The 27,157-nt window shown below is 43.6% G+C and overlaps 1 protein-coding gene across 1 annotated transcript in view; it reads right to left on the bottom strand.

The window, feature by feature from the left end:
* ccdc13 (coiled-coil domain containing 13) overlaps window positions 1–21,496 on the bottom strand; it is an 89,503-nt gene extending 68,007 nt beyond the window's left edge. Inside the window, exons 1-2 of the mRNA XM_043690811.2 lie at window positions 21,220–21,496; window positions 8,896–9,044 (exon numbers count right to left, since the gene is read on the bottom strand). Coding sequence (XP_043546746.2) covers window positions 8,896–9,044; window positions 21,220–21,440 — 370 coding nt within the window. The 5' untranslated portion in view covers window positions 21,441–21,496. The remainder of the gene's footprint in view (window positions 1–8,895; window positions 9,045–21,219) is intronic.
* Window positions 21,497–27,157: the final 5,661 nt, after the last annotated feature.

Genomic DNA, 27,157 nt, shown 5'->3' with positions numbered 1-27,157 from the left:
TTATGAACGGAATATATGAAATAGAAGCAGGGAGGTTGTTTCTACTGGCAGGTGAAATTAGAAATGGGGCAAAGCATCAAAATAAGGAGGAGAAGATTGGGAACTGATTGAGGAGGAACTCCTTCAACCAAAGGGTTGTGAATCTGTGGAATTCCCCACCCAGTGAAGCAGTTGAGGCTACCTCATTGAACATTTTTAAGGCAGAGACAGGTAGATTTTTGAACAGTAAAGGAATTAAGGGTTACGTGAGCAGGCCAGCAACTGGAGCTGAGTCCACAAAAAGATCAGCCATGATCTTATTAAATGGTGAAGGTGGTGTGTGGACCTGATGGTCGACTCCTGCTCCTATTTCTTATGTTCTTATGAAACATACTTTCCAGATTACTGAGGTTACAGCTAATCCATTTCCATCGCACATTTAAAATGCTGGAATATTTTATCCAGACAATTACTAATGTGATGAAGATTTATAATGTACACTTATTATTATTTGGAACTTGGATTCATCACATTCACCCCCCCCCTTTCCCTTTCCTAGTCTTAGCAAAATATAGTCCTGGTTCTCAGTCACCACTCTCTTCCTCCTCTATGCTTGGTCTCTGGCAGGCACATCAGCTTGTAACTCTGCCATTGCCAGTATATGACCAACTGCTCACTGCTCCTCCATTCACAGGTTGCTTCGCTATTTCAATTCATTAGCACCTATTGCCCATCCCTAGGTGCCATTGAGAAGGTGGTGGTGAGCTGCATTCTTGAATCACCACAGTCTTTCCATATATAGTCCCATAATGCTATAGAGCAAGAATTCCAGAATTTTGACCCAGTAACACTGAAGGAGCAGCTGTTTATTTTCCAATTCTGGATGATGAGTGGTTTGGAGGGGAATTTGCAGGTAGTGGCATTCAAATGTATTGGCTGCACTTATCCTTCTAGATGGAAGCGATTGTGGGTTGTAAGGTGCTGTCTAAGAAGCCTTGGTGAATTTCTACAGTGAATCTTATAAGTAGTAAATATTGTTGTTACTGATTGTCAGTGGTGAAGGGAAAAATGTTTGTGGACATGGTGCCAATCAAGCTGCTGCTGTGTCCTGGGTAGTTTCAAGGTTCTTCAATGTTCTTAGAAATGCATGCAATCAGGCAAGTGGGAAGTATTCCATCACACTTGTGCCTTGTAAATCGTAAAGCAACTTTAAGGATTGAAGATGTTAATTATTCACTTCAGGATTCCTTGCCTCTGACCTGCTGTTGTGGCCACAGTATTTACATGGCTAGTTCAGTTGTGTTTCTGGTCAATCATAGTTGCCAGGATGTTGATAAACATAGAACACAGAACAGTACAGCACAGTACAGGCCCTTCATCCCTTGATGTTGTGCCGGCCTTTTATCCTACTCTAAGATCAGACTAACCTACACACCCTTCATTGTACTATCTTCCATGTGCCTATCTGAGAGTCGCTTAATATCCCTAATGTATCTGACTCTACTATGACATGGTTCCCCATAGGAGACTGATTAGCAAGATTAGATCTCACGGAATACGGGGAGAACTAGCCATTTGGATACAGAACTGGCTCAAAGGTAGAAGACAGAAGGTGGTGGTGGAGGGTTATTTTTCAGACTGGAGGCCTGTGATCAGTGGAGTGCCACAAGGATCGGTGCTAGGCCCTCTAATTTTCGTCACTTATATAAATGATTTAGATGTGAGCATAGAGATATAGTTAGTAAGTTTGCAGATGACACCAAAATTGGAGGTGTAGTGGACAGTGAAGAAGGTTACCTCAGATTACAACAGGATCTTAATCAGATGGGCCAATGGACTGAGAAGTGGCAGATGGAGTTTAATTCAGATAAATACGAGGTGCTGCATTTTGGGAAAGCAAATCTTAGCAGGACTTATACACTTAATGGTAAGGTCCTAGGGAGTGTTGTTGAACAAAGAGACCTTGGAGTGCAGGTTCATAGCTCCTTGAAAGTGGAGTTGCAGGTAGATAGGATAGTGAAAAAGACATTTGGTATGCTTTCCTTTATCGGTCAGAGAATTGAGTACAGGAGTTGGGAGGTCATGTTGTGGCTGTACAGGACATTGGTTAGGCCACTGTTGGAGTATTGCATGCAATTCTGGTCTCCCTCCTATTGGAAAGATGTTGTGAAACCTGAAAGGGTTCAGAAAAGATTTACAAGGATGTTGCCAGAGTTGGAGGATTTGAGTTATAGGGAGAGGCTGAATAGACTGGGGCTGTTTTCCCTGGAGCATCGGAGACTGAGGGGTGACCTTATAGAGGTTTACAAAATTATGAAGGGCATGGATAGGATAAATAAACAAAGTCTTTTCCCTGGGTTGGGGGAATCCAGAACTAGAGGGCATAGATTTTGGGTGAGGGGGGAAAGATACAAAAGAGACCTAAGGGGCAATATTTTCACGCAGAAGGTGGTACGTGTATGAGTGAGCTGCCAGAGGAAGTGGTGGAGGCTGGTACAATTGCAACATTTAAAAGGCATTTGGATGGGTATATGAATTGGAAGGGTTTGGAGGGATATGGGTTGCGTGCTGGCAGTTGGAACTAGATTGGGTTGGAATATCTGGTTGGCATGGACGGGTTGGACCAAAGGGTCTGTTTCCGTGCTGTACTGCCGGCAGTGCATTCCATGCACCCACCACTGTCTGTATAAAGAACCTACCTCTGACATCTCCCCAAAACCTGCCTCCAATTACCTTAAAATTACCCCTCCTCATGACAGACATTTCCGCCATGGAATAAATTCTCTGGCTATCAATTCTATCTATGCCTCTCAACATCTTATACACCTCTATCAATCACTGCTCATCCTTCTTCTCTCCAATAAGAAAAGCCCTGGCTGCCTCAACCTTTCTTCACAAGACATGCCCTTCAGTCCAGGCAGCATCCTGGTAAACCTCCTCTGCACCCTCTCTAAAGGTTCCACAACTTTCCTTTAATGAGGTGACCAGAAATGAACACAATATTCCAAGTGTGGTCTAACCAGGGCTCTACAGAGCTGCAGCATAACGAGGCTCTTAAACTTAATACCCCTGCTAATGAAAGCCAACACACCATAAGCCTTCTCAATAATCCTATCAACTTGGGTGGCAACTTTGAAAGATCTATGGACATTGACTCCAAGATTCCTTTGTTCCTCCACACTGCCAAGAATTCTGCCTTTAACTCTATTCTGCATTCAAATTCAACTTTCCAAAGTAATTGACTTCACACTTTTCCAAGTTGAACTCTATCTGCCACTTCTCAGTCCAGTTCTGCATCCTGTCAAACTACAGCAGCCCTCCACACCATCCACATTTCCACCAACCTTCATGTCTTCGGCAAACTTACTAACCCACCTTTCCACTTCCTCATCCAAGTCATTTATAAAAATCACAAAGAGCAGACGTCCCAGAACCTATCCCTGCAGAACGCCACTGGTCACCGAGCTCTAGGCTGAATACTTTCCATCTACTACCACCCTCTGTCTTCTTTGGGCCAGCCAATTCTGTATCCAGACAGCCAGATTTCACTGTATCTCATGCCTTCTTACTTTCTGAATGAGCCTGCCATGTGGAGCCTTATCAAACAGCTTGCTAAAATCCATGTACACCACATCCACTGCTCTACCTTCATCAACATGTTTTGTCACATCCTCAAAGAATTCGATAAGGTTTGTGAGGCATGACCTGACCCACATAAAGCCATGCTGACTATCTCAAATCAGACTGTGGTTTTCTAAATAATTATAAATCCTGTCTCTCAGAATCCTCCTCAATACTCTGCCAAACACTGACATAACACTCACTGATGGGGATTTAGTGATGGTAAAATACCACTAAATATCAAGGCACAATGGTTAGATTCTCCCCGTCCCTTTCATTGGAGATTGTCATTATCTGGCTTTTGCATAGCACAAATATTACTTGCTAATTGTCTGTCCAAGCCTGGACAGTGCACAGGTGTTGTTGCACTTGGACATGGACTGCTTCAAAATCTGAGCAGTTGCAAATTATGTTGAACATTGCACAATGATCAGTGAACATCCCCATTTATGACCTTAACCTGGAGGGAAGATCATTGATGAAGCAGCTAAGAATGGTGGGGCATTTGATAATGCCCTGGGAATGCCTACAAAGATATCCTGGAGCAGAGCTGGCTGACTTTCAATATCGGGGTAAAAACAATGACTGCAGATGCTGGAAACCAGATTCTGGATCAATGGTGCTGGAAGAGCACAGCAATTCAGGCAGCATCGAGGAGCTTCAGCAAAATCGACGTTTCGGGCAAAAGCCCTTCATCACTTTCAATATCTACAACCATTCTCCTACATGCCAGGTATGACTCCAACAGGTGGAACGTTTGCCCTCATTCTTATTGATTATTGTTCTGCTCTGGTTCCTTGATGCCATACTTGGTCAAATGTGGCTGTGACATCAAGAGCAAACACTCTCAGCTCACCTCTGGAATTCAAGCTTTTTGATCTGTGTTTGAACTGAGGTTGTAACAATGTCAGAACTGGCCCTGGTGGAACCCAATCTGTGTAACAGTGAGCAGGACATTGTTAAGCAAATGTTGCTTGATGACACTGCTGATGATACTGTGATGATAGCATCTTCTTATCACATTACTGATATCTGAGAGTGGATTGATGATGCGGTAATTGACAGGATTAGATACATCTTGTTTTTTGTGGACAGGTCACACCTGGGTAATTTTCCACATTGTTGGAAAAGCTATACTAGGGTAGCTTGGCTGGAGCCCAGCAACTTGAATACATTTCTTCAGTAACATTGCTGGGTTGTAGTCAGGGTTCATAGCCTTTGCAGTATCCAATGCCACAGTGATATGACATGGAGCGAACTGAATTGGTTCAAATGGTATCCACAATGTTGTAGGTCTCTGGAGAAGACTGAGATGGATGGCAATTCAGGCTGAAAATGGTTCAACCTTATCTTCTGCATTGATGTGCTAAACTTTCCCATCACTAGGGGATTTGGGATATTTACGGAGCCTTTTCAACCAGTCAGTAATAGAGTCATAGAGATGTACAGCATGGAAACAGACCCTTCGGTCCAACTCATCCATGCTGACCAGATATCCCAACCCGATCTAGTCCCACCTGCTAGCACCTGGCCCATATCCCTCCAAACCCTTCCTATTCATATACCCATCCAAATGCCTCTTAAATGTTGCAATTGTACCAGCCTCCACCACATCCTCTGGCAGCTCATTACATACACGTACCACCCTCTGCGTGAAAAAGTTGCCACTTTGGTCTTTTTTATATCTTTTCCCTCTCACCCTTTCCCCTATGCCCTCTAGTTCTGGACTCCCCGACCCCAGAGAAAAGACTTTGTCTGTTTATCCTATCCATGCCACTCATGATTTTGTACACCTCTATAAGGTCACCCCTCAGCATCTGACACTCTAGGGAAAACAGCCCCAGTATATTCAGCCTCTCCTAACAGCTCAAATCCTCCAACCCTGGCAACATCCTCGTAAATCTTTTCTGAACCCTTTCAAGTTTCACAACATCTTTCTGATAGGAAGGAGACCAGAATTGCATGCAATATTCCAACAATGGCCTAACCAATGTCCTGTACAGCCGCAACATGACCTCCCAACTCTTAGCCTGTATACCACTTGCTCCTCTTGCTGTTTGGCACACATGTTGTCCTGTTCTGTGGCTCCAACAGGTATTTAACACCTTTTTAGGTAAGCTGTTGCTACTCCTGGTATGCCCTCATGCACTCTTCATTAGAACATAACAGTACACACAGGAACAAGCCCTTCAGTCCACAATGTTGTGCTGAACATGGTAAGCATGCCATATACCTTCTTTACCATCCTTTCTTATTTGTGTGGTCACTTTCAGGCAACTATGGACTTGAACCCAAAGATCTCTCGGTACCTCAATGTTGTTCAGGAGCCTGCCATTAACTGTATGCTTTTCCTTAACATTTGATCTCTCAAAGAACAGCACCTCTTGCCCAGATTAAACTCCGTCTGCCATTTCTCCGTTCATATCTGCAACTGATCCAGATCCTGCTGTTCCTTTTGACAACTTTCTACACTATCCAAAACTCCACTGATCTTTGTGTCATCTGCAAACTTAGTAACCCACACATCTACATTTTCATTCAAGTCATTTACATATATCACAAACAGCAGAGGTCCCAGTATGGATCCCTGTGGTCAACCATTAGTCACAGACCTCCAACCAGGAAAACATCCTTCCACCACTACCCTCTTGTCTTTTATGGGCATGTCAATTCTGAATCCAAGCAGCTAAATCACCATGGATCCCATGCATCTTAATCTCCTGGATAAGCATACCATGACGTACCTTGTCAAAAGCCTTATTAAAATCCATGTAGACAACATGCTCTACCCTCATCGATCATCTTCACTGCCTCCTTGGAAAATTCAATCAAATTAGCAAGACATGACCTGTCCTGCACAAAGCCACGCCAACTGTCCCCAAATAGGCCATGCTTTTCCAAATGTGCATAAATCCTACCCAAAGAATTCTCTCACCAATGTGAGGCTTGGCAGCTTCCTGGATTATCCCTCTTTCCCTTCTTGAACAGAGGAACAACACAAGCTACGTACCAGTCCTCTGAGACCTCTCCAGTGGCTAGCAAGGACACAAAGATCTTGGTCAATGCCCCAGAAATCTCCTCTCTTATCTCTCTCAATAACCTGGGGCATATACCATTAGGTCCTGGGGAATTATTCACTTTCATGCTCTTCAAGAAACCTAATACCACTTCTTTCTTGATCTCAAAGTGCCTTAACATATTAGCATGCTCCGCACAAGTCTCACTATCTTCCATGTCCATCTCCTGGGTGAATACCGATGCAAAGTACTCATCTAGGGTCTTGCCCATGTCTTCTGCATCCAAGTACAAGTTCCCTCGTTTATCCTTGAGTGGTCCTTTCCTCTCCCTAGTTATCCTCTTGTTTTTAATGTATGTCTAGAAAGCCTTGGGATTCTCCTTTTTATCTTACTTGCCAAGTTCATTTTATGGCCCCTCTTTGTTCTCCTAATTCCCTGCTTGAATTCTTTCCTGTTTTCTTTATATTCTTCACAGGCCTTGTCCGAGTTTAGCTTCGTAAACCTTACATACGCATTGAACCTGGCTTGACGGGTTATATAAGCTCATGATATATGAGCTCATGACATTATAGATTATGATTAATACATTTCAGCTTTTGATGGCCCACAGTATCTCATGGATACTAAGTCTTGAGTTGCTCAAAGTCTGTCCCATTTAGCACAATGATACCTCCAATCAATACAAATGGAGGATATTCTTAAGGTGAAGATAGGACTTTGTGTTCACAAGAACTGTGCTCTGGGCTGTCTGAATTTTCCACGGTGATTTGGGGACTTACAGGGTGGATTTACTTACTGACTCTGTGTATTTTGAGTGGGGGCGGTGCGGTCAGGGAAATATTTTCAGGAATCCCCAAACAGGAAAATTCAAAGTATACTGGCCTAACAGTCTTCCCCTTCTCCTACAAATGTATATGTACCAAACATGTTGCACTTCATAGTAACGCAATTCCATTTATTGCTGTTTGGAAAATAACTGATAAATCACCACAATCTCAACCCAAGGGCATAGATTTAAGATAACTTGCAAAACTAAAACAGAAATCAAGTGTAGTAATTTTTTAAATAGCCAGCCTTTGTTTCGGAGCTTAAATGCATAGCTTGATACAATGATGGACTCAATACAGTACAGGTAGACAACCCTTTATCTGAAATCCTGAAATCCGATAAGCTCTGAAAGCCTAAGGTTTCTTCGTGAAGTTTTTTTTATTAAGGTGGTTTGGCGTGCAAACAGTTAACCTAACTCCACACCAACTCAATGCGTGCCACTCAGATGCGACATGGATGGGCATGGCGCAGCACGGGCATGGCCCAGCACTGGCAGGCCTCAATTCTGTCTCAGTACCCATAGTCCTCACAGTGAATCTGCTTTTCGGTAAGATCTTTTAAAAATTTCACCGTCAAGCTGTCACTTATTCAGAAAAATTCCGAACCTCGAAAACCAGCTGTTCCCGAGTGTTTCGTTTAAACGATTGTGTATCGGCAATAGTCTTCAATGATAAACTGAATAAATAATTTGAGAAGAAATTAAATTGTATAGATTTGGCCAGAATAAGAGAAGTGGGATAGCTGGATTGTCCACACAAAGAACTGCACAGACTCAATGAGCCAAATGGCTTCCTTCTGTACTGTAGAGCTCTTAGAATAATGCAAAAATACTGGAGGCCAATCAGTGCTTTTCATTCAGGAATATTTTTAAAAATTAAAGAAAAAATGAAAGAAAATATTCTTATCTTAGCTCGTGGACAGATGATCAGTCACATTTATAGTTAATGCCCCACTGAACAAGTTCCAAGATTGTGGTTTTATATTTCCGCCAGGTCTTTGTTAATTTTCTAATTTCTGAATTCAATAAGGTTGAATTGCATGTCACCTGGCTAATTCTAAGAATCTACCCTTCTTGATAATTACTTTATAAAATTGATATATGGTATTCCCAAAGCATCTCAACATCCCCATCAGAGGTAAAAATAGAAGTTGCTGGAAAAGCTCAGCAGGTTTAGCAGCATCTGTGAAGAGAAGTCAAAGTTAACGTTTCGGTTCCTGTGTGCTGAGGAAAGGTCACCGGACCCAAAACGTTAACTCTGATTTCACTGCACAGATGCGTCCAGACATACTAAGCTTTTCCAGCAACTTCTGTTTTTGTTTCTGATTTACAACACTGGCAGTTTTTTAGGTTTTTAACCCCACTAGAGGTGCAGCTTCATTCTTTTGGAAGTCATTCAGACAGAGATCCACATACCAATACACTAGAGCACACCCCCAGTGGTACGTTTACCTGCCAGAGCAAGTCGATCTTCCTCACTTTTCTTTTTCAGGTGTTTGATTTCGAAATTTTTTTCATTAACGAGTTTGTAAAGTCGTCCATTCTCATCCCTTAGCTCATGGATCTGCTCCTGTAGCAGCTCGTTCTCGTTCTCCAGCAAGCTGGAAAGTTCAAGGTTTCAAACAAAAGACTACTTACTACAGACATGCAAACAAGGATGGTCAAGGGAAGAACCTCTGCTTCAGCCAGCCAGTCCTAGACAATGGTGATACCTTGGGACCTCACAGCAGATACACTAACTCCCACCACTCCCAGAAAACCCATTAATTTATAGTGACAGGAGAGAACCCAGACTAAACACCCAGGTTGATTTAGGGAAGCAAATCTCTGAGAACTTTTTTTTCAGGCCCTGAGACAATTGGTACTAGTCCAGCAGCTCACTCAGACATGAATAATTCTTTTCAGTGCCTATCTTTCATACAAGGTGATCTCCACTCCTGCCAGAAATAGGTTCAGCTTGCTCTTGTAGGAATTCAACAATATACCAGCCACTGCACTAGTGGGCAACCTGTTCCAGAATTACACTATTTTCTGGGAAGAGCTTCTGGCATCTAACCTGCAACAACTTAAAACTGTGGCCTAGTCCTCCCTAAACTATTGAACTGGAACAAACTGTCATCTTGAACATAATCTATTCCCTTCATCATTTTATAAACCTCAATCTGATCATTCCTTAAAGTTATATTGGCTCAAATGATTAACTAAAATTCTTCAAACTGGAAATTAATCTTGTGGCTTTGATTCCTGAGTTGGCTGGATGAGTGCAGCTCCATCAATATTCGAGAAACTTTATATCATCCAGGATAAAGCAGTCTCTTTGACTGGTACAAAAATATCCATTTGTCTACCAGTGATGCTCAGAATCAGCTGTGTATACCATCTGAAAGATGGCCTGCAAAAACTCACCAAGGCTCCCTTAGTCAGCACCTTCAATTCTCATGACAACTGCCATCTAGAAAGACAAGGCTTATATGCCCTCCTGCAAGCTCCACTTCAAGTCACTTGTCATCCTGATTTGGACATATATCACAGTTACTTCAAGGTAAAAACAATGACTGCAGATGCTGGAACCCAGATTCTGGATCAGTGGTGCTGGAAGAGCACAGCAATTCAGGCAGCATCCGATGAGCAGCAAAATCGACGTTTCGGGCAAAAGCCCTTCATCAGGAATAAAGATCTCTTCACACTTCAGGCTCTCTGCCTTTATTCCTGATGAAGGGCTTTTGCCCGAAACGTAGATTTCGCTGCTCGTCCAGAATCACAGTTACTTCAGTCTAGGTCAAAATCCCGGAACTTGCAGCCTAACAGCACGATGAATGATCTACGCCAAATATGATGTGGAGGTGCCAGTGTTGGACTGGGGTGGACAAAGTTAAAAATCACACAACACCAGGTTATAGCCCAACAGGTTTATTTGAAAGTACAAGCTTTCGGAGTACTGCTCATTTGTCAGGCAACTAGTGGGACAGGATCATAGAACACAGAATTTATAGTAAAAGATCAAAGTGACATACAACTGATGTGAAGTTTTGAGCAAACCTGGATTGCTATCACTTAGAATGGGGATTAATGAATAACAAAAACGAGTTCAATCTGATCAGGGCAGGAACAAACTGGGTAGATGGCGTAACTTGAATTCAGTTGAGAAAATGTGGCACTGAGAGCTAGCAACAGTGACTATGACAACTACCAATAATTTTTGTAAAGACCTATCAGGCTCACTAAGGTCCTTCGGAGAAGGAAATCAGTCTTCCTTACCTAACCTGACGGAGGTATGATTTTGCATCCACAGCTAAGTTGGCTCTCCATTGCTCTCTCAAATGGCCTAGCAAGCTACTCAGTTAAGAGAGCTGGGGATAGGCAACAAAATGCTGGCCTTGCCAGCAATGCCCACATCCCATAAAGGTTTTTTTTTTAAAAAGGAAGCATAGAATTAGAAAACACTCCTTATCATTTGTTCTGTTAGATTTCATATTTTCAAACACCATGATATATGATTCCACCCAGTAATATTCTGGTGCAATTGCTTAACCTAATCATACTGAAATAATTACAAACAGATGAATCAACACCCAAGTAAAAAGCAGCAGAGTGAAATTAATTTCAACAACATTCTGTCTGTAAATCTTTGCATTTTTCTATTTCTTGCTCCCACTTTTAAATGCCAATAAAAGTACTCCTTTGATGGAGCTAGTTTATATTGTAGCTTTATCATAGCAAAATGTCCAAAGATGATTTACAAGAGTGTTATCAGACAAAAACTGACAGCAAGCTAAAAAAGGAGACATTAGGATCGGTGATCAAGTGCTTGAGATACAGTCTAAGCAGTTTATGCCAGATGTACGTGTGATAACTGTGTCTACTATTCATACAGCATTAGCTCAATTCAAAATACTTCTACTCTGTACAAATTTCCCTGTTGAAGATCCTGTCCAATTTATTTTGGCCATTTTGACACAAATCACTACCAGCAACAAAAGACAGTGTCAGAACAGCTCAGAATCTTACAAGTTACATCAATAAAACCCAAACTGATTTCCATAAAAACATTTCCACAATCCTAGCTTTGCAGGATCTGTTAATGATGGTGTTTTGGTTCTCATTAGTAGCCAAGATTCACAGTTTTAACGTGAGGAGCAGGTGGTTTAGAGGAGATTGAACGAAAAATGTTTTCACCCAGAGGACTGTGGATGTCTAGAACTCACTGAAGGAGGAATAGATGCATTTAAGAAATATTTAGAAAAATACCACAGCATTCAAGGCTATGTGCCAAGTATAGGAAACTTTGTTCCAAGCTGTAAAAACTGTGTCTCAGTAAACTTTCACTATTAGAGTGTGTGAACTAAACTGGAATATTGCTCATTGTTTTCATTGCTTACCAATTGAAATGCAGAAGTTGGGTTGACTTCTCAATGCAACATATCTGAAGCGACATCTGCTGGACATATTGGAGCATTACAATTTCTCAGGACAAATACAGTAAGTATTCAACCTGGACGCAGAGAGGTCAGTGTAGTCAGAGGATCAGAAACCAGTGATTTACAGATATTGGAGTATCAGAAGCAAAACAAAACCCAGAAAATACTGGAAGCACTTAGGTGCATCTGTGGAAAGAACAGGTGTGAACCTTTCCTTATAGTTAACAGTCCTGTCTCTGCTCAACGATCTGCATTTGAAACATAATCTGTTTCTCTCTTCATGTCAGTTGCCTTACATGGAAATTTTTCAGTATCTTTTCTTTAATTTTCGGATTTACAGCATCTGCAGCAATGCTTTAATAGGCAGGACCAAGTTTAACAGCTCTACTTCCGGGGGATGGTCTAGAACAGGGCTTTCCAAATTGGGGGCTGAGAGATGAAATTTTGGGGTGCAAACTCTGATACAAAGAATACTGTTGTGGACATCAAACCAAGTTACAACAATGCTTCTGCTCTAACAGGCACTTGCTTTCATTGCACACCTCCTCGCCCCTGACCCTCCACAGGTCAGCACCACATCCTTTAATTCAAAAAGGGAGCCAGAGTGCAGGAAGCTACAGACTAGTTAGATTAACATCTACCACTGGGATAATTTTAGGAAGTTTTGTTTTTATTCATTCATGCGCTGTGGGCCTTGCTGGCCAGCATTTATTGCCCGTCCCCATTTGCCCTTAAGATGGTGGTAAGCTGCTTTCGAGAGCAGCTGCAGACCACATGCAGTAGGTTGATTCACAATACCATTAGGGAGCAAATTCCAGGATTCTGACCCAGCGAGAAGTGGCTTGGAAGGAAACTTGAAGGTGATGGTGCTCCCACATATCTGCTGCCCTTGTCCTTCTAAATTGAAGTGGTTATGTGTTTAGAAAGTGTTGTCAAAGGATCTTTGGTGAATTTATGCATTGCATGTTTTAGATTGTACATAATGCTGTTTCTGAGCATCAGTGGGGAAGGGAGTGGATGTTTGTGGAGGTGGTGCTAATCAAGAGGACTGCTTTGTCCTGAATGGTGTCGAGCTCCTGGAGTGTTGTAGCTCCCCATCCAGACAAGTGGGGAGTACTCCATCACATTCCTGACTTGTGCCTTGTAGTCAGTGGATAGGCTTTGGGGAGTCAGATGGTGAGCTATTTGCCATGGTACTCCTAGCCTCTGTCTTGTTCTTGTAGCTACTGTATTTATATGGCAAGTCCAGTTGAGATTCTGATCAGTGGTAACCTCAAGGATATTGATGGCGGAGAAATCAGTGATGGCAATGCCACTGAATGTCAAGGGGCTGTGGTTAGATCGTCCCTTATGGTAATTTCCTGATATTTGTGTGGTGCAAATGTTACTTGCTGCTTGTCAGCCCAAATCTGGATATTGGTCAGGTCTTGTTTTTTTTAAACATGGACTGCTTCAGTATGTGAGGAGTTGCAAATGGTGCTGAACATTGGGCAATCATCAGCGAACATCCCCTTCTGACTTTATGATGGAGGGAAGGTCATCAATGAAGTAGCAATGACACTACCTTGAGGGCAATGACACTACCTTGAGGAACTCCTGCAGAGATGTCCTGGAGCTGAGATGACTGACTTCCAATGACCTCAACAATCTTCCTACACAGGCAGAAATGGGTGTTTCTATGTGTCAGATATGACTCCAACCAGTGGAGACCTTGCGCCAATACTTACTAATTCCAGATTTTCTAGGATTCCGTGATACCACACTCAGTCAAATGCAGCCTTGCTATCAAGGATGAGACTCTTACCTCACCTCTGGAATTCAGATCTTCTATCCATGTTTGAACCAAGGCTATAATGAAGTCAGGAGTTGAATGGCCCTGGCAGAACCTAAACTGGACATCACTGAGCTGGTTATTGCTGAGCAGATAGCATTGTTGACCGCATTGTTGACAACATCTTCCATCACTTTACTGATGATTGTGAATAAACTGATGGGGCAATAACTGGCCAGAATGGATTTGTTCTGGTTTTTAAGGTGCAGGATATGCCTGGGCAATTTTCCACGTATTTGAAGAACTTGGCTAGGGGAATGGGAAATACTGCTGCGCAAGTCTTCAGTACTTTTGCTGAACTGTTGTCAGGACTCATAGCCTTTGCAGTAGCCAGTGCCTCCAACAGTTTTTTGATATTGAGTGGAGTGAATTGAATTGGCTGGAGACTGATATCTGTGATACTGGGGGATATGCCAGACCATGAGGTGACAGATTGTGCTTTATATAATTCTGCTGCTGTTGATAGCCCGTAGTGCCTCATGGATGTCCTGTCTGAAATTGTTGGATCTGCTCGAAATCTCTTCTATTTAGCAGTGATGGTGCCACATGACATATAGTCGTAGAGTCATAGAAATGTACAGCATGGAAACAGACCCTTCGGTCCAACCCGTCCATGCCGACTAGATATCCCAACCCAATCTAGTCCCAGCTGCCAGCACCCGGCCTATATCCCTCCAAACCCTTCCTATTCATATACCAATCCAAATGCCTCTTAAATGCTACAATCGTACCAGCCTCCACCACATCCTCTGGCAGCTCATTCCATATACGTACCACCCTCTGCATGAAAAAGTTGCCCCTTAGATCTCTTCTATATCTTTCCCCTCTCACCCTAAACCTACGCCCGCTAGTTCTGGACTCCCCAATCCCAGGGAAAAGACTTTGTCTATTTATTCTATCCATGCCCCTCATAATTTTGTAAACCTCTCTAAGGTCACCCCTCAGCCTCCGACGTGCCAGGGAAAACAGCCCCCGGCTGTTCAGCCTTTCCCTGTAGTTCAGATCCTCCAACCCTGGCAACATTCTTGTAAATCTTTTCTGAACTCTTTCAAGTTTCACAACATCTTTCCGATAGTAAGGAGACCAGAATTGCACGCAATATTCCAACAGTGGCCTAACCAATGTCCTGTACAGCCGCAACATGACCTTCCAACTCCTGTACTCAATACTCTGATCAATAAAGGAAAGCATACCAAACTCCTTCTTCACTATCCTATCTACCTGCGACTCCACTTTCAAGGAGCTATGAACCTGCACTCCAAGGTCTCTTTGTTCAGCAACACTCCCTAGGACCTTTCCATTAAGTGTATAAGTCCTGCTAAGATTTGCTTTCCCAAAATGCAGCACCTCACATTTATCTGAATTAAACTCCATCTGCCACTTCTCAGCCCATTGGCCCATCAGATCGAGATCCTATTGTAATCTGAGGTAATCCTCTTCGCTGTCCACTACACCTCCGATTTTGGTGTCATCTGCAAACTTACTAACTGCACCTCTTATGCTCACATCCAAATCATTTATGTAAATGCCAAAACATAGAGGGCCCAACACCGATCCTTGTGGCACTCCACTGGTCACAGACCTCCAGTCTGAAAAAAAACCCTCCACCCTCTGTATTCTACCTTTGAGCCAGTTCTGTATCCAAATGGCTAGTTCTCCCTGTATTCCATGAGATCTAACTTTGCTCATCAGTCTCCCATGTGTAGCCTTGTCAAACGCCTTACTGAAGTCCATATAGATCACATCTACTGCTCTGCCCTCATCAATCTTCTTTGTTACTTCTTCAAAAAACTCAATCAAGTTTGTGAGACCTGATTTCCCACGCACAAAGCCATGTTGACTATCCCTAATCAGTCCTTGCCTTTCCAAAAACATGTACATCCTGTCCCTCAGGATTCCTTCCAACAACTTGCCCACCACGGAGGTCAGGCTTACCGGTCTATAGTTCCCTGGCTTGTCCTTACCACCCTTCTTTAACAGTGGCACCACGTTTGCCAACCTCCAGTCTTCCGGCACCTCACCTGTGACCATCGATGATACAAATATCTCAGCAAGAGGCCCAGCTATCACTTTTCTAGCTTCCCACAGAGTTCTCGGGTCAACCTGATCAGGTCTTGGGGAATTATCCACTTTTAACCCTTTCAAGACATCCAGCACTTCCTCCTCTGTAATCTGGACATTTTGCAAGATGTCACCATCTATTTCCCTACAGTCTATATCTTCCATATCCTTTTCCACAGTAAATACTGTTGCAAAATATTCATTTAGTATCTCCACCATTTTCTGTGGCTCCACACAAAGGCTGCCTTGCTGATCTTTGAGGGGCCCTATTCTCTCCCTAGTTACCCTTTTGTCCTTAACATATTTATAAAAACTCTTTGGATTCTCCTTAATTCTATTTGCCAAAGCTATCTCATGTCCCCGTTTTGCCCTCCTGATTTCCCTCTTAAGTATACTCCTAACTTCTTTATACTCTTCTGAGGATTCACTTGATCTATCTTATCTATACCTGACATATGCTTCCTTCTTTTTCTTAACCAAACCTTCAATTCTTTAGTCATCCAGCATTCCCTATACCTACCAGCCTTCCCTTTCACCCTGACTGGAATATACTTTCTCTGGATTCTTGTTATCTCATTTCTGAAGGCTTCCCATTTTCCAACCGTCCCTTTACCTGCAAACATCTGCCACCAATCAGCTTTCGAAAGTTCTTACCTAATACTGTCAAAATTGGCCTTTCTCCAATTTAGAACTTCAACTTTTAGATCTGGTCTATCCTTTTCCATCACTATTTTAAAACAAATACAATTATGGTTGCTGGCCCCAAAATGCTCCCCAACTGACACCTCAGTCACCTGCCCTGCCTTATTTCCCAAGAGTAGGTCAAGTTTTGCATCTTCTCTAGTAGGTACATCCACATACTGAATCAGAAACTTGTCTTGTACACACTTAAGAAATTCCTCTCCATCTAAACCTTTAACACTATGGCAGTCCCAGTGGATGTTTGGAAAGTTAAAATCCCCTAACATAACTACCCTATTATTCTTACAGATAGCTGAGATCTCCATACAAGTTTGTTTCTCAATTTCCCTCTAACTATTGGGGGATCCATAATATAATCCCAATAAGGTGATCATCCCTTTCTTATTTCTCAGTTCCACCCAAATAACTTCCTTGGATGTATTTCCGGGAATATCCTCCCTCAGCACAGCTGTAATGCTATCCCTTATCAAAAATGCCACTCCCCCTCCTCTCTTGCCACCCTTTCTATCCTTCCTGTAGCATTTGTATCCTGGAAAATTAAGCTGCCAGACCTGCCCATCCCTGAGCTATGTTTCCGTAATTGCTATGATTTCTCACTCCCATGTTCCTAACCAGGCCCTGCCTTCCCTGTTAGGCCCCTTGCATTGTAATAAATACAGTTTAATTTATTAGTCCTACCTTGTTCTTGCCTGCCCGGACTGTTTGACTCACTTCTGTTCTCAGCTGTACCCGTCTCAGATTGATCCCTTTCCTCACTATCTCCCTGGGTCCCACCGCCCCACCTTACTAGTTTAAATCCTCCCAAGCAGTTCTAGCAAATTTCCCTGCCAGTATATTAGTCCCCTTCCAATTTAGGTGCAATCCGTCCTTCTTGTACAGGTCACTTCTACCCCAAAAGAGATTCCAATGATCCAAAAATGTGAATCCTTCTCCCATACACCAGCTCCTCAGCCATGCATTCATATGCTCTATCCTCCTATTCCTGCCCTCACTAGCTCGTAGCACCTAGAGTAATCCAGATATTACTACCCTTGAGGACCTCCTTTTTAAATTCCTGCCTATCTCTCTGTAATCTCCCTTCAGAATCTCAGCCTTTTCCCTTCCTATATCGTTGGTTCCAATGTGGACAATGACCTCTTGCTGGCCCCTCGCCCCCGTGAGAACATTCTGCGCCCTCTTAGAGACATCCTTGATCCTGGCACCAGGGAAACAACCCAACATTCTGCTTTTTCTCTGCTGGCCACAGAAACGTCTGTTCTGTACCTCTGACTACAGAATCCCCTAACACAATTGATTTCTTGGAAGCCGGCGTACCCCTCGTTGCATTAGAGCCAGTCTCAATACCAGGAACTTGGCTGTTCGTGCTATTCTCCCCTGAGAATCCATCACCCCTACATTTTCCAAAACAGCATACCTGTTTGAAATGGGTACATCCACAAAAGACTTCTGCCCTATGTGCCGACCTCGCTCACCCTTCCTCGAGTTAACCCATCTATGCGACTGAATCGGAGACTTCCCCCCACCCCTTCCTATAACTGCCATCCATCATATACTGTTGCTGTTGCAAATTCCTCATCGCTTCTGTCTCTCCAACCGATCCACTCACTCTGAAAAGATTCACATCCAACAGCATTTATGGCAGATATAATCCGTAGTAACCCTTAAACTCTCTTTAAACTCCCACATCTGACAAGAAGTACATATCACTGCAAAGGCCATTTTTGCTCCTTCACAATCTACAGACCCAGAAAATAACACTGTCTTATTGTGGAGGGTTTTCTCAATTTAATTTCGTCTCCAAAATCACTCTTACTGATACTGACATAGAATCCCTACAGTGCAGATAGAGGTCTTTCGAGCTATTGATTCTGCCCCAACCCTCTGAAAACATCCCACCAAGATCTCATAACCCTGCATCCACCTAGCTTACTTGACTCTGGACACTATGGAACAATTTACCATAGCCAAGCCACTAAACCTGTTGGAGGAAATGGGACAGTGGCTCAGTGGTTAGCACTACTGTTTCACAGTACCAGGGACCCAGGTACAATTCCAGCTTCGGGTGACTGTCTGTGTGGAATTTCCATGTTCTCCCCATGTTTGTGCGGGTTTCCTTCCACAGTCCAAAGATGTGCAGGTCAGGTGGATTGGTTATGCTTAATTGCCGATAGTGTCCAGGGATGTGTGGGCCATGGGAAGATTGTAGGGATAGGGCAAGGTCGCCTTACCACCTGCCACAGGCTATGTTCTTTAGGACTTGACCAGCTCAATCAGTCGTGCTGCTAGCAAGCTATTCTTGGTAATGAACACTGAAATCTCCCACCCAGAGCACATTTTGTACTCTTGTCAATGTTTTGGTTTCAACTGCTTTTTCTAATAGTGAATTCCACTGGCTCACCACTCTCTGGGTGAAGAAATCTCTCCATATCTCAGTCTTGATGGTTTAATCCCATTTCCCTTGACTGTGACCCATGGTTCTGGACTCCCCCATGATTGGGAACATCATTCCTGCATCAACAGAAGTGTTATGGCATTTGGCCCATCATATCTGCACAGGCTCTTTCAATAAGCATCACCATTTTGTGCCATTCTCCTGTCTTTGCCTATTGCACTCTGTTTTATCCAGTGCCCTCTTGAATGCCTCAACTGAACCCACATATCCACTTCCAGGCAGCGCAATCCAGGCCATGATTGCTCACTGTGTGAAAATGTTTACTTGTGCCTTACATTTGTTTCTTTTATAAATTATCTTCTGACTGTGCTGACTATTTGAGATTAAGATTTGCTACAGTGCAGGGGTGGGGACAGCATTCATCCCCTTGCGGTTCTCCCAAATGAACATCATCACTTTGCACCATTCTCCTGTCTTTGCCTCTTGCACATTGATTGTTTAAAATAGAAACACTGAATGCCCACTTACACCTGCATGTGGATGTGTGTGTATGTGTATATGCGTGTGGGTGTGTATTTATGTATCTGTTTGTTTGTCTGTGTATATCTAATTCTGTGCATTACATGTGTGTATGTGTGTGTGCGTTGGTGCATGTATGCTTGCATGTGTGCATATATCTACCCATATATGTTTATTATATATGCTTCTATGTATCTACATATATATGTATTAGTATGGATATTTGTATGCATCAGAATGTGTATATTTGTATCCATGTGTATTATATGTATGCATGTGTAAGTATATGTGTATGTATGACAAGGGCATTGCAGGCTGGGCCAGCACTTATTGCCCATTCCTATGCCCAAAGTTTTAGTTAAGAGTCATGCGGGTCTGGATTTACATGTAGGCCAGACTACGTAAGGATGGCAGTTTCCTTCCTAAAGGACGTTAGTGAACCAGATGGGGTTTTCTGACAATCAAAACAACAGATTCATGGTCATCATTGACTCTTGATTCCAGATTTTTAAAATTGAATTCAAATTCCACCATCTCCTGTGGGCAGGTTTCAAACCAGGGTCCCCAGAATACTATCTAGGTCTCTGAATTAACAGCTGGAAATGTGTTGCTGGAAAAGCGCAGCAGGTCAGGCAGCATCCAGGGAACATGAGAATCGACGTTTCGGGCATAAGCCCTTCTTCAGGAATGGGGAAAGTTTGTCCAGCAGGCTAAGATAAAAGGTAGGGAGGAGGGACTTGGGAGAGGGGCGTCGGAAATGTGATAGGTGGAAAGAGGTCAAGGTGAGGGTGATAGGTCAGACTGGGGTGGGGGCGGAGAGGTCGGGAAGAAGATCTCAGGTTAGGAAGGCGGTGCTGAATTTGACTGAGACAGGGTGGGGGGAGGGGAAATGAGGAAACTGGTGAAATCCGAGTTCATCCCTTGTGGTTGGAGGGTTCCTAGCCGGAAGATGAGGCGTTCTTCCTCCAACCGTCGTTTTGTTGTGGTCTGACGATGGAGGAGTCCAAAGACCTGCATATCCTTGGTGGAGTGGGAGGGGGAATTGAAATGTTGAGCTACAGGGTGGTTGGGTTGGTTGGTCCGGGTGTCCCAGAGGTGTTCTCTGAAACGCTCCGCAAGTAGCCGGCCTGTCTCCCCAATATAGAGGAGGCCACATCGGGTGCAGAGGATGCAATAGATGATATGTGTGGAGGTGCAGGTGAATCTGTGGCGAACATGGAATCTGTGGCGGCTAGGAACCCTCCAACCACAAGGGATGAACTCGGATTTCACCAGTTTCCTCATTTCCCCTCCCCCCACCCTGTCTCAGTCAAATCCAACAAATTCAGCACCGCCTTCCTAACCTGAGATCTTCTTCCCGACCTCTTCGCCCCCACCCCAGTCTGACCTATCACCCTCACCTTGACCTCTTTCCACCTACCACATTTCCGATGCCCCTCTCCCAAGTCCCTCCTCCCTACCTTTTATCTTAGCCTGCTGGACAAACTTTCCCCATTCCTGAAGAAGGGCTTATGCCCGAACCTTGACGATTCTCCTGTTCCCTGGATGCTGCCTGACCTACTGCGCTTTTCCAGCAACACATTTCCAGCTCTGATCACCTCACTTTCTCCTCTGAATTAACAGTCCAACCAGGATACCATTAGGCTGTCCCCTCCTCCGTATTTATGAGTAAGTATCAGTATACTGTATGTGCATATCTGTGTGTGTGCGTGCATTTATATGTCAGTATGTGTGTATTATATGTTTGTATATATACGTTCCTATATGTATCTGCTGTCTATATATATGCATGTGTGTACTATATGTCTGTTTGTATATACCCCGTACACGTTCCTGTCCGTGCGTGTATTTACCTTTTGCTGATGTCGGTAGTGCTGCAGATCTCGGCCTTCACCAGCTGCAGCCCCAGGTCTTCCTCCGACAGTGTAGAGGTGCCCGCGGGGCCGTTGCCCTGCTCCTTCTTCTCACAGCGTACAAGCGCCATCCTCTGCCTCCTCCTCTGCTGCTGCTGCTCCTGCAGGGCCTGGAACTGCTGCCTCAGGCCCTGGGTCACCAGCTCGTCCGAGCTGTCCATCGAGTTAAACCCCCCGCACGGCCCGGCCGCTGTTGCTGAGCCGGCCTTACCCTCTCCCTCCCTGGGACGCTCCCCGGTGCGGATTTTTTCTGCTGATTCCCTCCTAACCCGGTCGCTTTCGAGGCCTCTGATGGCGGCCGCCGCCAACGTCGCGTAGCAACAGTAACCAGGGGAAACACGGCCTACCTGGCCACCCCACCTCCTCATCCACTGACCACATGCTCATCGTCAATCGTTTTTACTTTTAAATCCCACTCCTTTTTACTTTTCCCGATTGTGACTTTTAAAAAAAACAAATGCCCTTTCTGCCCCGTCAAGGTTCTTAAAAATGTATTTAAATTTAGTCTCATGCAGGCTTTCAGCAACATTGAAGATTCACCATCCATCCTCCACAAATCTGAGAGATGGCAATTGTCCCCTTCTGGGATATCCAGCCTTCCGTACGTCATTCATTTGTTCCAGCTCTCACCCTCCATCCCAATTCCCCATTCAGTGCAAGTTATAGTTCATCCACTATCTGCCCTAGGCACCTCTTCCTACCGGAGAAAATGAGGACTGCATGAAGGGCTCCTGCCCGAAACGTCGATTCTCCTGCTCCTCAGATGCTGCATGACCTGCTGTACTTTTCCAGCACCACACACTCTTGACCTCTTCCAATGTACATCCTGAACCTCATTCACAGTATTCCATTCACCTCGTTCAGTTCCCTCATCCACCTCCAGCATTACACACCCTGTATTCTAAACACTTCGCTCGATACTAAAGTTGCACCAAATCGACTTCTCTCAGTAAAGACCCAATGCATTTCCTTTTGCAGTAGGGTTAGTTAACAGCTCAGTTATGCATCTCTCACTATGACAGAACAGTTAAGGTCTTGCAGGAGTGTGACAAGACATTTGACGCTCCTAAAAGTCTCTAACAATGTAAATCAAATCAGTGTAACCTGTAACTGATTACTAACATGTAAACTATATTTTGTTAAATTCAAGAATTTTTCGCAGTTAGACCAGCAACTGGTTTTCCCTCTACAACATAGCCATGCAAACCACAGTCTCCTGCAATTAAAGGGGATGGTGATAGCAACCTTCATGAGCAGGTCATCGAGCACTGTAAGATAGTATGCCCATTCAAAATCACCCAACACAGATGTGCCCGCTCCACTTGACATCCTATAGCCCATCGAATTCTATCATTTTGGATCTCAGGATGTCCTTTTTGTTAAAGGCTACTTCATCTCCTTTCCTCGAGGCATTGTAAGTACTACTCTCTCAAAAAATCCTCCAATGGAAGCCATATGCCTTCTGGTAAAATGAATATATTGACAAGCAAAACAATGATTTTTTAATCATGTATTTCTAACACATCTGACCCTTGTACTGTTTTTCTTTCTGCGACTAATGCACATCAGGGTGAAGAGCATTAATATTAGAAACAACCACAGATCATTTTTTATAGTTCGTGGTATCTTTAAACCTTTGCTATTCATAAGCCTATTTCAAGGAGACCATATTCATAGGAGTCATGATTTGGAGATGCCGGTGTTGGACTGGGGTGTACAAAGTTAAAAATCACACAACACCAGATTATAGTCCAACAGATTTAATTGGAAGCACACTAGCTTTCGGAGCGACGCTCCACTTGCACCTGCAAATAAGAAACATTCTGGATTGTTTATCTTATCAAACCCTTTCAGAATTTTAAAAGGCTGCTACAGGGTCCAGAGTAAAGAGCTCCAGTTTCTCCTACTCTGGTAATCATTATGGTAAAATTACCAAAGTACCAAATATCAAGGGTGGGAAGTAGAAAAGAGGAAACTTTAAGTGAGTTAGCTTGACACCAGTTGTGGGGAAGGTGAGAGTTGATCATTGATGTATTTACAGATTAAACACAAATAATCAGAGTGAGTCAGCATGGTTTTATCAAAGTTACATCACACTAAACCAATTTACTGGAGTTATTTGAAGGAGAAACATGCACTGTGGATAAAAGGACAGCCTGTAGATGTACTGTACTTGAATTTCCAGAAGGCATTTGGCAAAGCGCCACATCATCAATGTCTTTAGAACTAAAGCTCATAGTATAGTATAGGGGGCAACAGATGAACATGGACAGAAGATAAACTGGCTGGCAAAAAACAGTGATATGCATAAATAGATCTTTGTTTGATCGGCAAGAATGTTATGAGTGGAGTCCTGCAATGGGCTGTGCTAGAAAGTCAACATTGTTAGTTACATCAAAGATTGGGGAGCAAAGGCACGGTAGCTAAATTTGCAGAAGACCACAACGATAGGAACGTACAATATGAAGGAGGAGACAGATATAGATGGATGGAATGACTAAGCAAAAAAATTGACAGGTGGAGTATAATGTGGGAAAACTTGTCATTATAGAATCAGATTTATATAGCATGGAAACAGACTCTTTACCTAACTTGTCTGCACTAACCAGATATCCTAAACTAATCTAGTCCCATTAGTCAGCATATCCCTCTAAACCCTTTTTTTCATTAACCCACCCAACAATTAAATGTTGTAATTGTACCAGCCTCCACCACTTCTGCTGCCAGCTAATTCCGTACACGCACCACCCTCTGTGTGAAAAAGCTGCCTGTCAGGTCCCTTTTAAATCTTTCTCCTCTCACCTTACTCCTTTGCCCTCTAGTTTTGGACTTGCCTATCCTGGAAAAGAATTACATTGGCTATTCACCCTACTTATGCCCCTCGTGATTTTTATAAACCTCTAGCTTGTCCCTCAGCATTCAACACTCCAGGGGAAAATAGCCCCAGACTATTCAGCCTCTCCCTATAGCTCAAATCCTCCAACATCCTTGTAAATCTTTGAGAGCTTTCAAGGTTAACATCTTTCCTGTAGCAGGGAAACCAGAACTGAATGAAGTATTCCAAAAGTGGCCTCACTAAGTATTCTGTGCAGCTGCAACATGACATCCCAACTCCTATACTCAATACTGACTAATGAAGACAAGCGTGCCAAAGAACCTCTTTCACTACAAAGAACATTACAGTACAGGAACAGGTCCTTTGGCTCTCCAAACCTGCGCTGATCGAGATCCTCTATCTAAGTCTGCCACCTATTTTCTAAGATCTGTATCCCTTTGCTCCCTGCCCATTCATGTATCTGTCCAATAAACAATGCTATCGTTCCTGCCCCTAACACTTCTGTTGGCAACGCATTCCAGGCACCCACCACCCTGTGTAAAGAACTTTCCACGTATATCTCCCCAAAACATTTCTCCTCTCACTTTGAACTCATGACCCCTAGTAATTGAGTCCTCCACTCTAGGAGGAAGTTTCTTGCTATCCACCCTGACTATACCTCTCATGATTTTGTAGGCCTCAATCAGGTCCCCTCTCAAACTCCTTCTTTCCAATGAAAATAATCCTAATCTATTTACCCTCTCCTCATGGCTAACACCCTCCATACCAGGTAACATCCTGGTGAACCTCCTCTAAACACTCTCCAAAGCATCCACATTCTTCTGGTAATGTGGCAACCAGAATTGTACGCAGTATTCCAAATGTGGCTGAATCAGAGTCTTATACAACTGTAACATGAGCTGCCAACTCTTGTACTCAATACCCTGTCCGATGGAGGAAAGCATGCCATATGCCTTCTTGAACATGCTACTGACAAGCGTTGCCACCCTCAGGAACCTGAACACAATTTTCCCCAGGACTTTTCCATTTACTCTATAGTTCGCTCTGGAATTGTATCTTCCAAAATGCATCACCTCGCATTTGTCTGCCATTTCTCCATCTGCCATTTCTCTGCCCAACTCTCTAATCTAACTATATTCTGATGTATTCTGACAGTTCCCTTCACTATCTGTTACTCCACCAATCTTACTGTCACATGCAAACTTGTTAATGAGGCAACCTACACCATCCTTCAAATCATTTATGTATATCACGAACAGTGGTCCAGCACAGATCCTTGTGGAACACCACTGGTCACAGGTCTCCATTTTGAGAAGCTCCCTTCAACTACTACTGTCTCCTGTTGCCCAGCCAGTTCTCTATCCATTAGCTAGAACATTCTGGGCCCCACGCGACTTCACCTTCTTCATCAGTCTACCATGGGGAACCTTATCAAATGCCTTACTAAAGTCCATGTATATGACATCTATATCCCTTCTTCAATCAACTTTGTCATCTCTTCAAATCATTCTATTAGGTTTGTAAGACGTGACCTTCCCTGCACAACACCATGCTGCCTATTACTTATATTTCCCATTTTCTTCCAAATAGGTATATATCCTATCCCTAACTATCTTCTCTAGTATCTTCCCTACGACAGAGGTCTGTAATTACCTGGATTATCCCAGCTACCCTTAAAAAAGGGGACAACATTAGCAATTCTCCAGTCCTCTGGGACCTCCCCAGTGTTCAAGGATGCTGCAAAAATCTGTTAAAGCCCCAGCTATTTTCTCTCACTTCCCTCAGAAACCTGGGATATATCCCATCCGGGCCTGGGGACTTGTCCAAGTTAATGCCTTTCAGAATACACAACACGTCCTCCCTCCTTATGTCAACATAACCTAGAGTAATCAAAGATCTATCCCTAACCTCCGCCATGTCTCTCTCTCTCCTCAGTGAATACTGATGCAAAGTACTCATGAAGAATCTCACCTATTTTCTGACCACACATATTATTTCTCCTTTGTAGGGTGTAGGTTTGCTCGCTGAGCTGTAGGTTTGATATCCAGATGTTTCATTACCTGGCTAGGTAACAGTGGCGACCTCCAAGTGAGGCTTCAAACCTACAGCTCAGCGAGCAAACCTACACCCTAAACCTCAACCTTAGCTACAAATGTTCACAAACTTTGCATTTCTCCTTTGTCTTTGAGTGGGCCAACCCTTTTCTTAGTTACCCTCTTGCTCCTTATATATGAAAAGACTTTGGGGTTTTCCTTAACCCTGCTTGCTAAGGATCTGTCATGTTAGTCATTGGCGACTCAATAGTCAAGAGGATCAGATAGGTCTGTTGGGAATGAACGAAACTCACAATTGGTGTGTTGCCTCCCTGGTGCCAAGTTTCGTGATGTCTCAGATCGTGCCTTTGGGGTCCTGAAGGGAGAGAGTGATCAGCCTCAAGTTGTGGTCCACATAGGTACCAATGACATAGTTAGGAAGAGGGATAGGGATGTAAGGCAGGATTTCAGGGAGCTAGGGTGGAAGCTAAGAGCTAAAACAAACAGTTGTTACCTCTGGTTTGTTAACTGTGCCATGTGACAGCAAGGCAAGCAATAGGGAGAGATAGCCGAACACGTGGCTGCAGGGATGGTGTAGCATGGAGAGTTTCAGGTACATGGATAATTGGGGCTCATTCTAGGGAAGGTGGTACCTCTACAAACAGGACAGTCTTAACTTGAACCAGAGGGATACTCATATCCTGGGTGGGAAAGTTGCTGGTGTTATTCAGGTGCGTTTAAACTAGCTCAGCAGGGGGATAGGAACCTGAGGTATATAGAACATAGAAGAATACAGCGCAGTACAGGCCCTTTGGCCCTCGATGTTGCGCCGATCCAAGCCCACCTAACCTATACTAACCCACTATCCTCCATATACCTATCCAATGCCCGCTTAAATGCCCATAAAGAGGGAGAGTCCACCACTGCTACTGGCAGGGCATTCCATGAACTTACGACTCGCTGAGTGAAGAACCTACCCCTAACTTCAGTCCTATATCTACCCCCCCTT

This window comes from Chiloscyllium plagiosum, unplaced genomic scaffold (assembly GCF_037043375.1).
Source record: "Chiloscyllium plagiosum isolate Xiang-an unplaced genomic scaffold, Cpla_swu_hap1 HiC_scaffold_5, whole genome shotgun sequence".
NCBI classification, from domain to species: Eukaryota; Metazoa; Chordata; class Chondrichthyes; order Orectolobiformes; family Hemiscylliidae; genus Chiloscyllium; species Chiloscyllium plagiosum.
The sequence above is the reverse complement of the archived record's forward strand: the minus strand, read 5'-3'. Positions and strand labels throughout refer to the sequence as shown.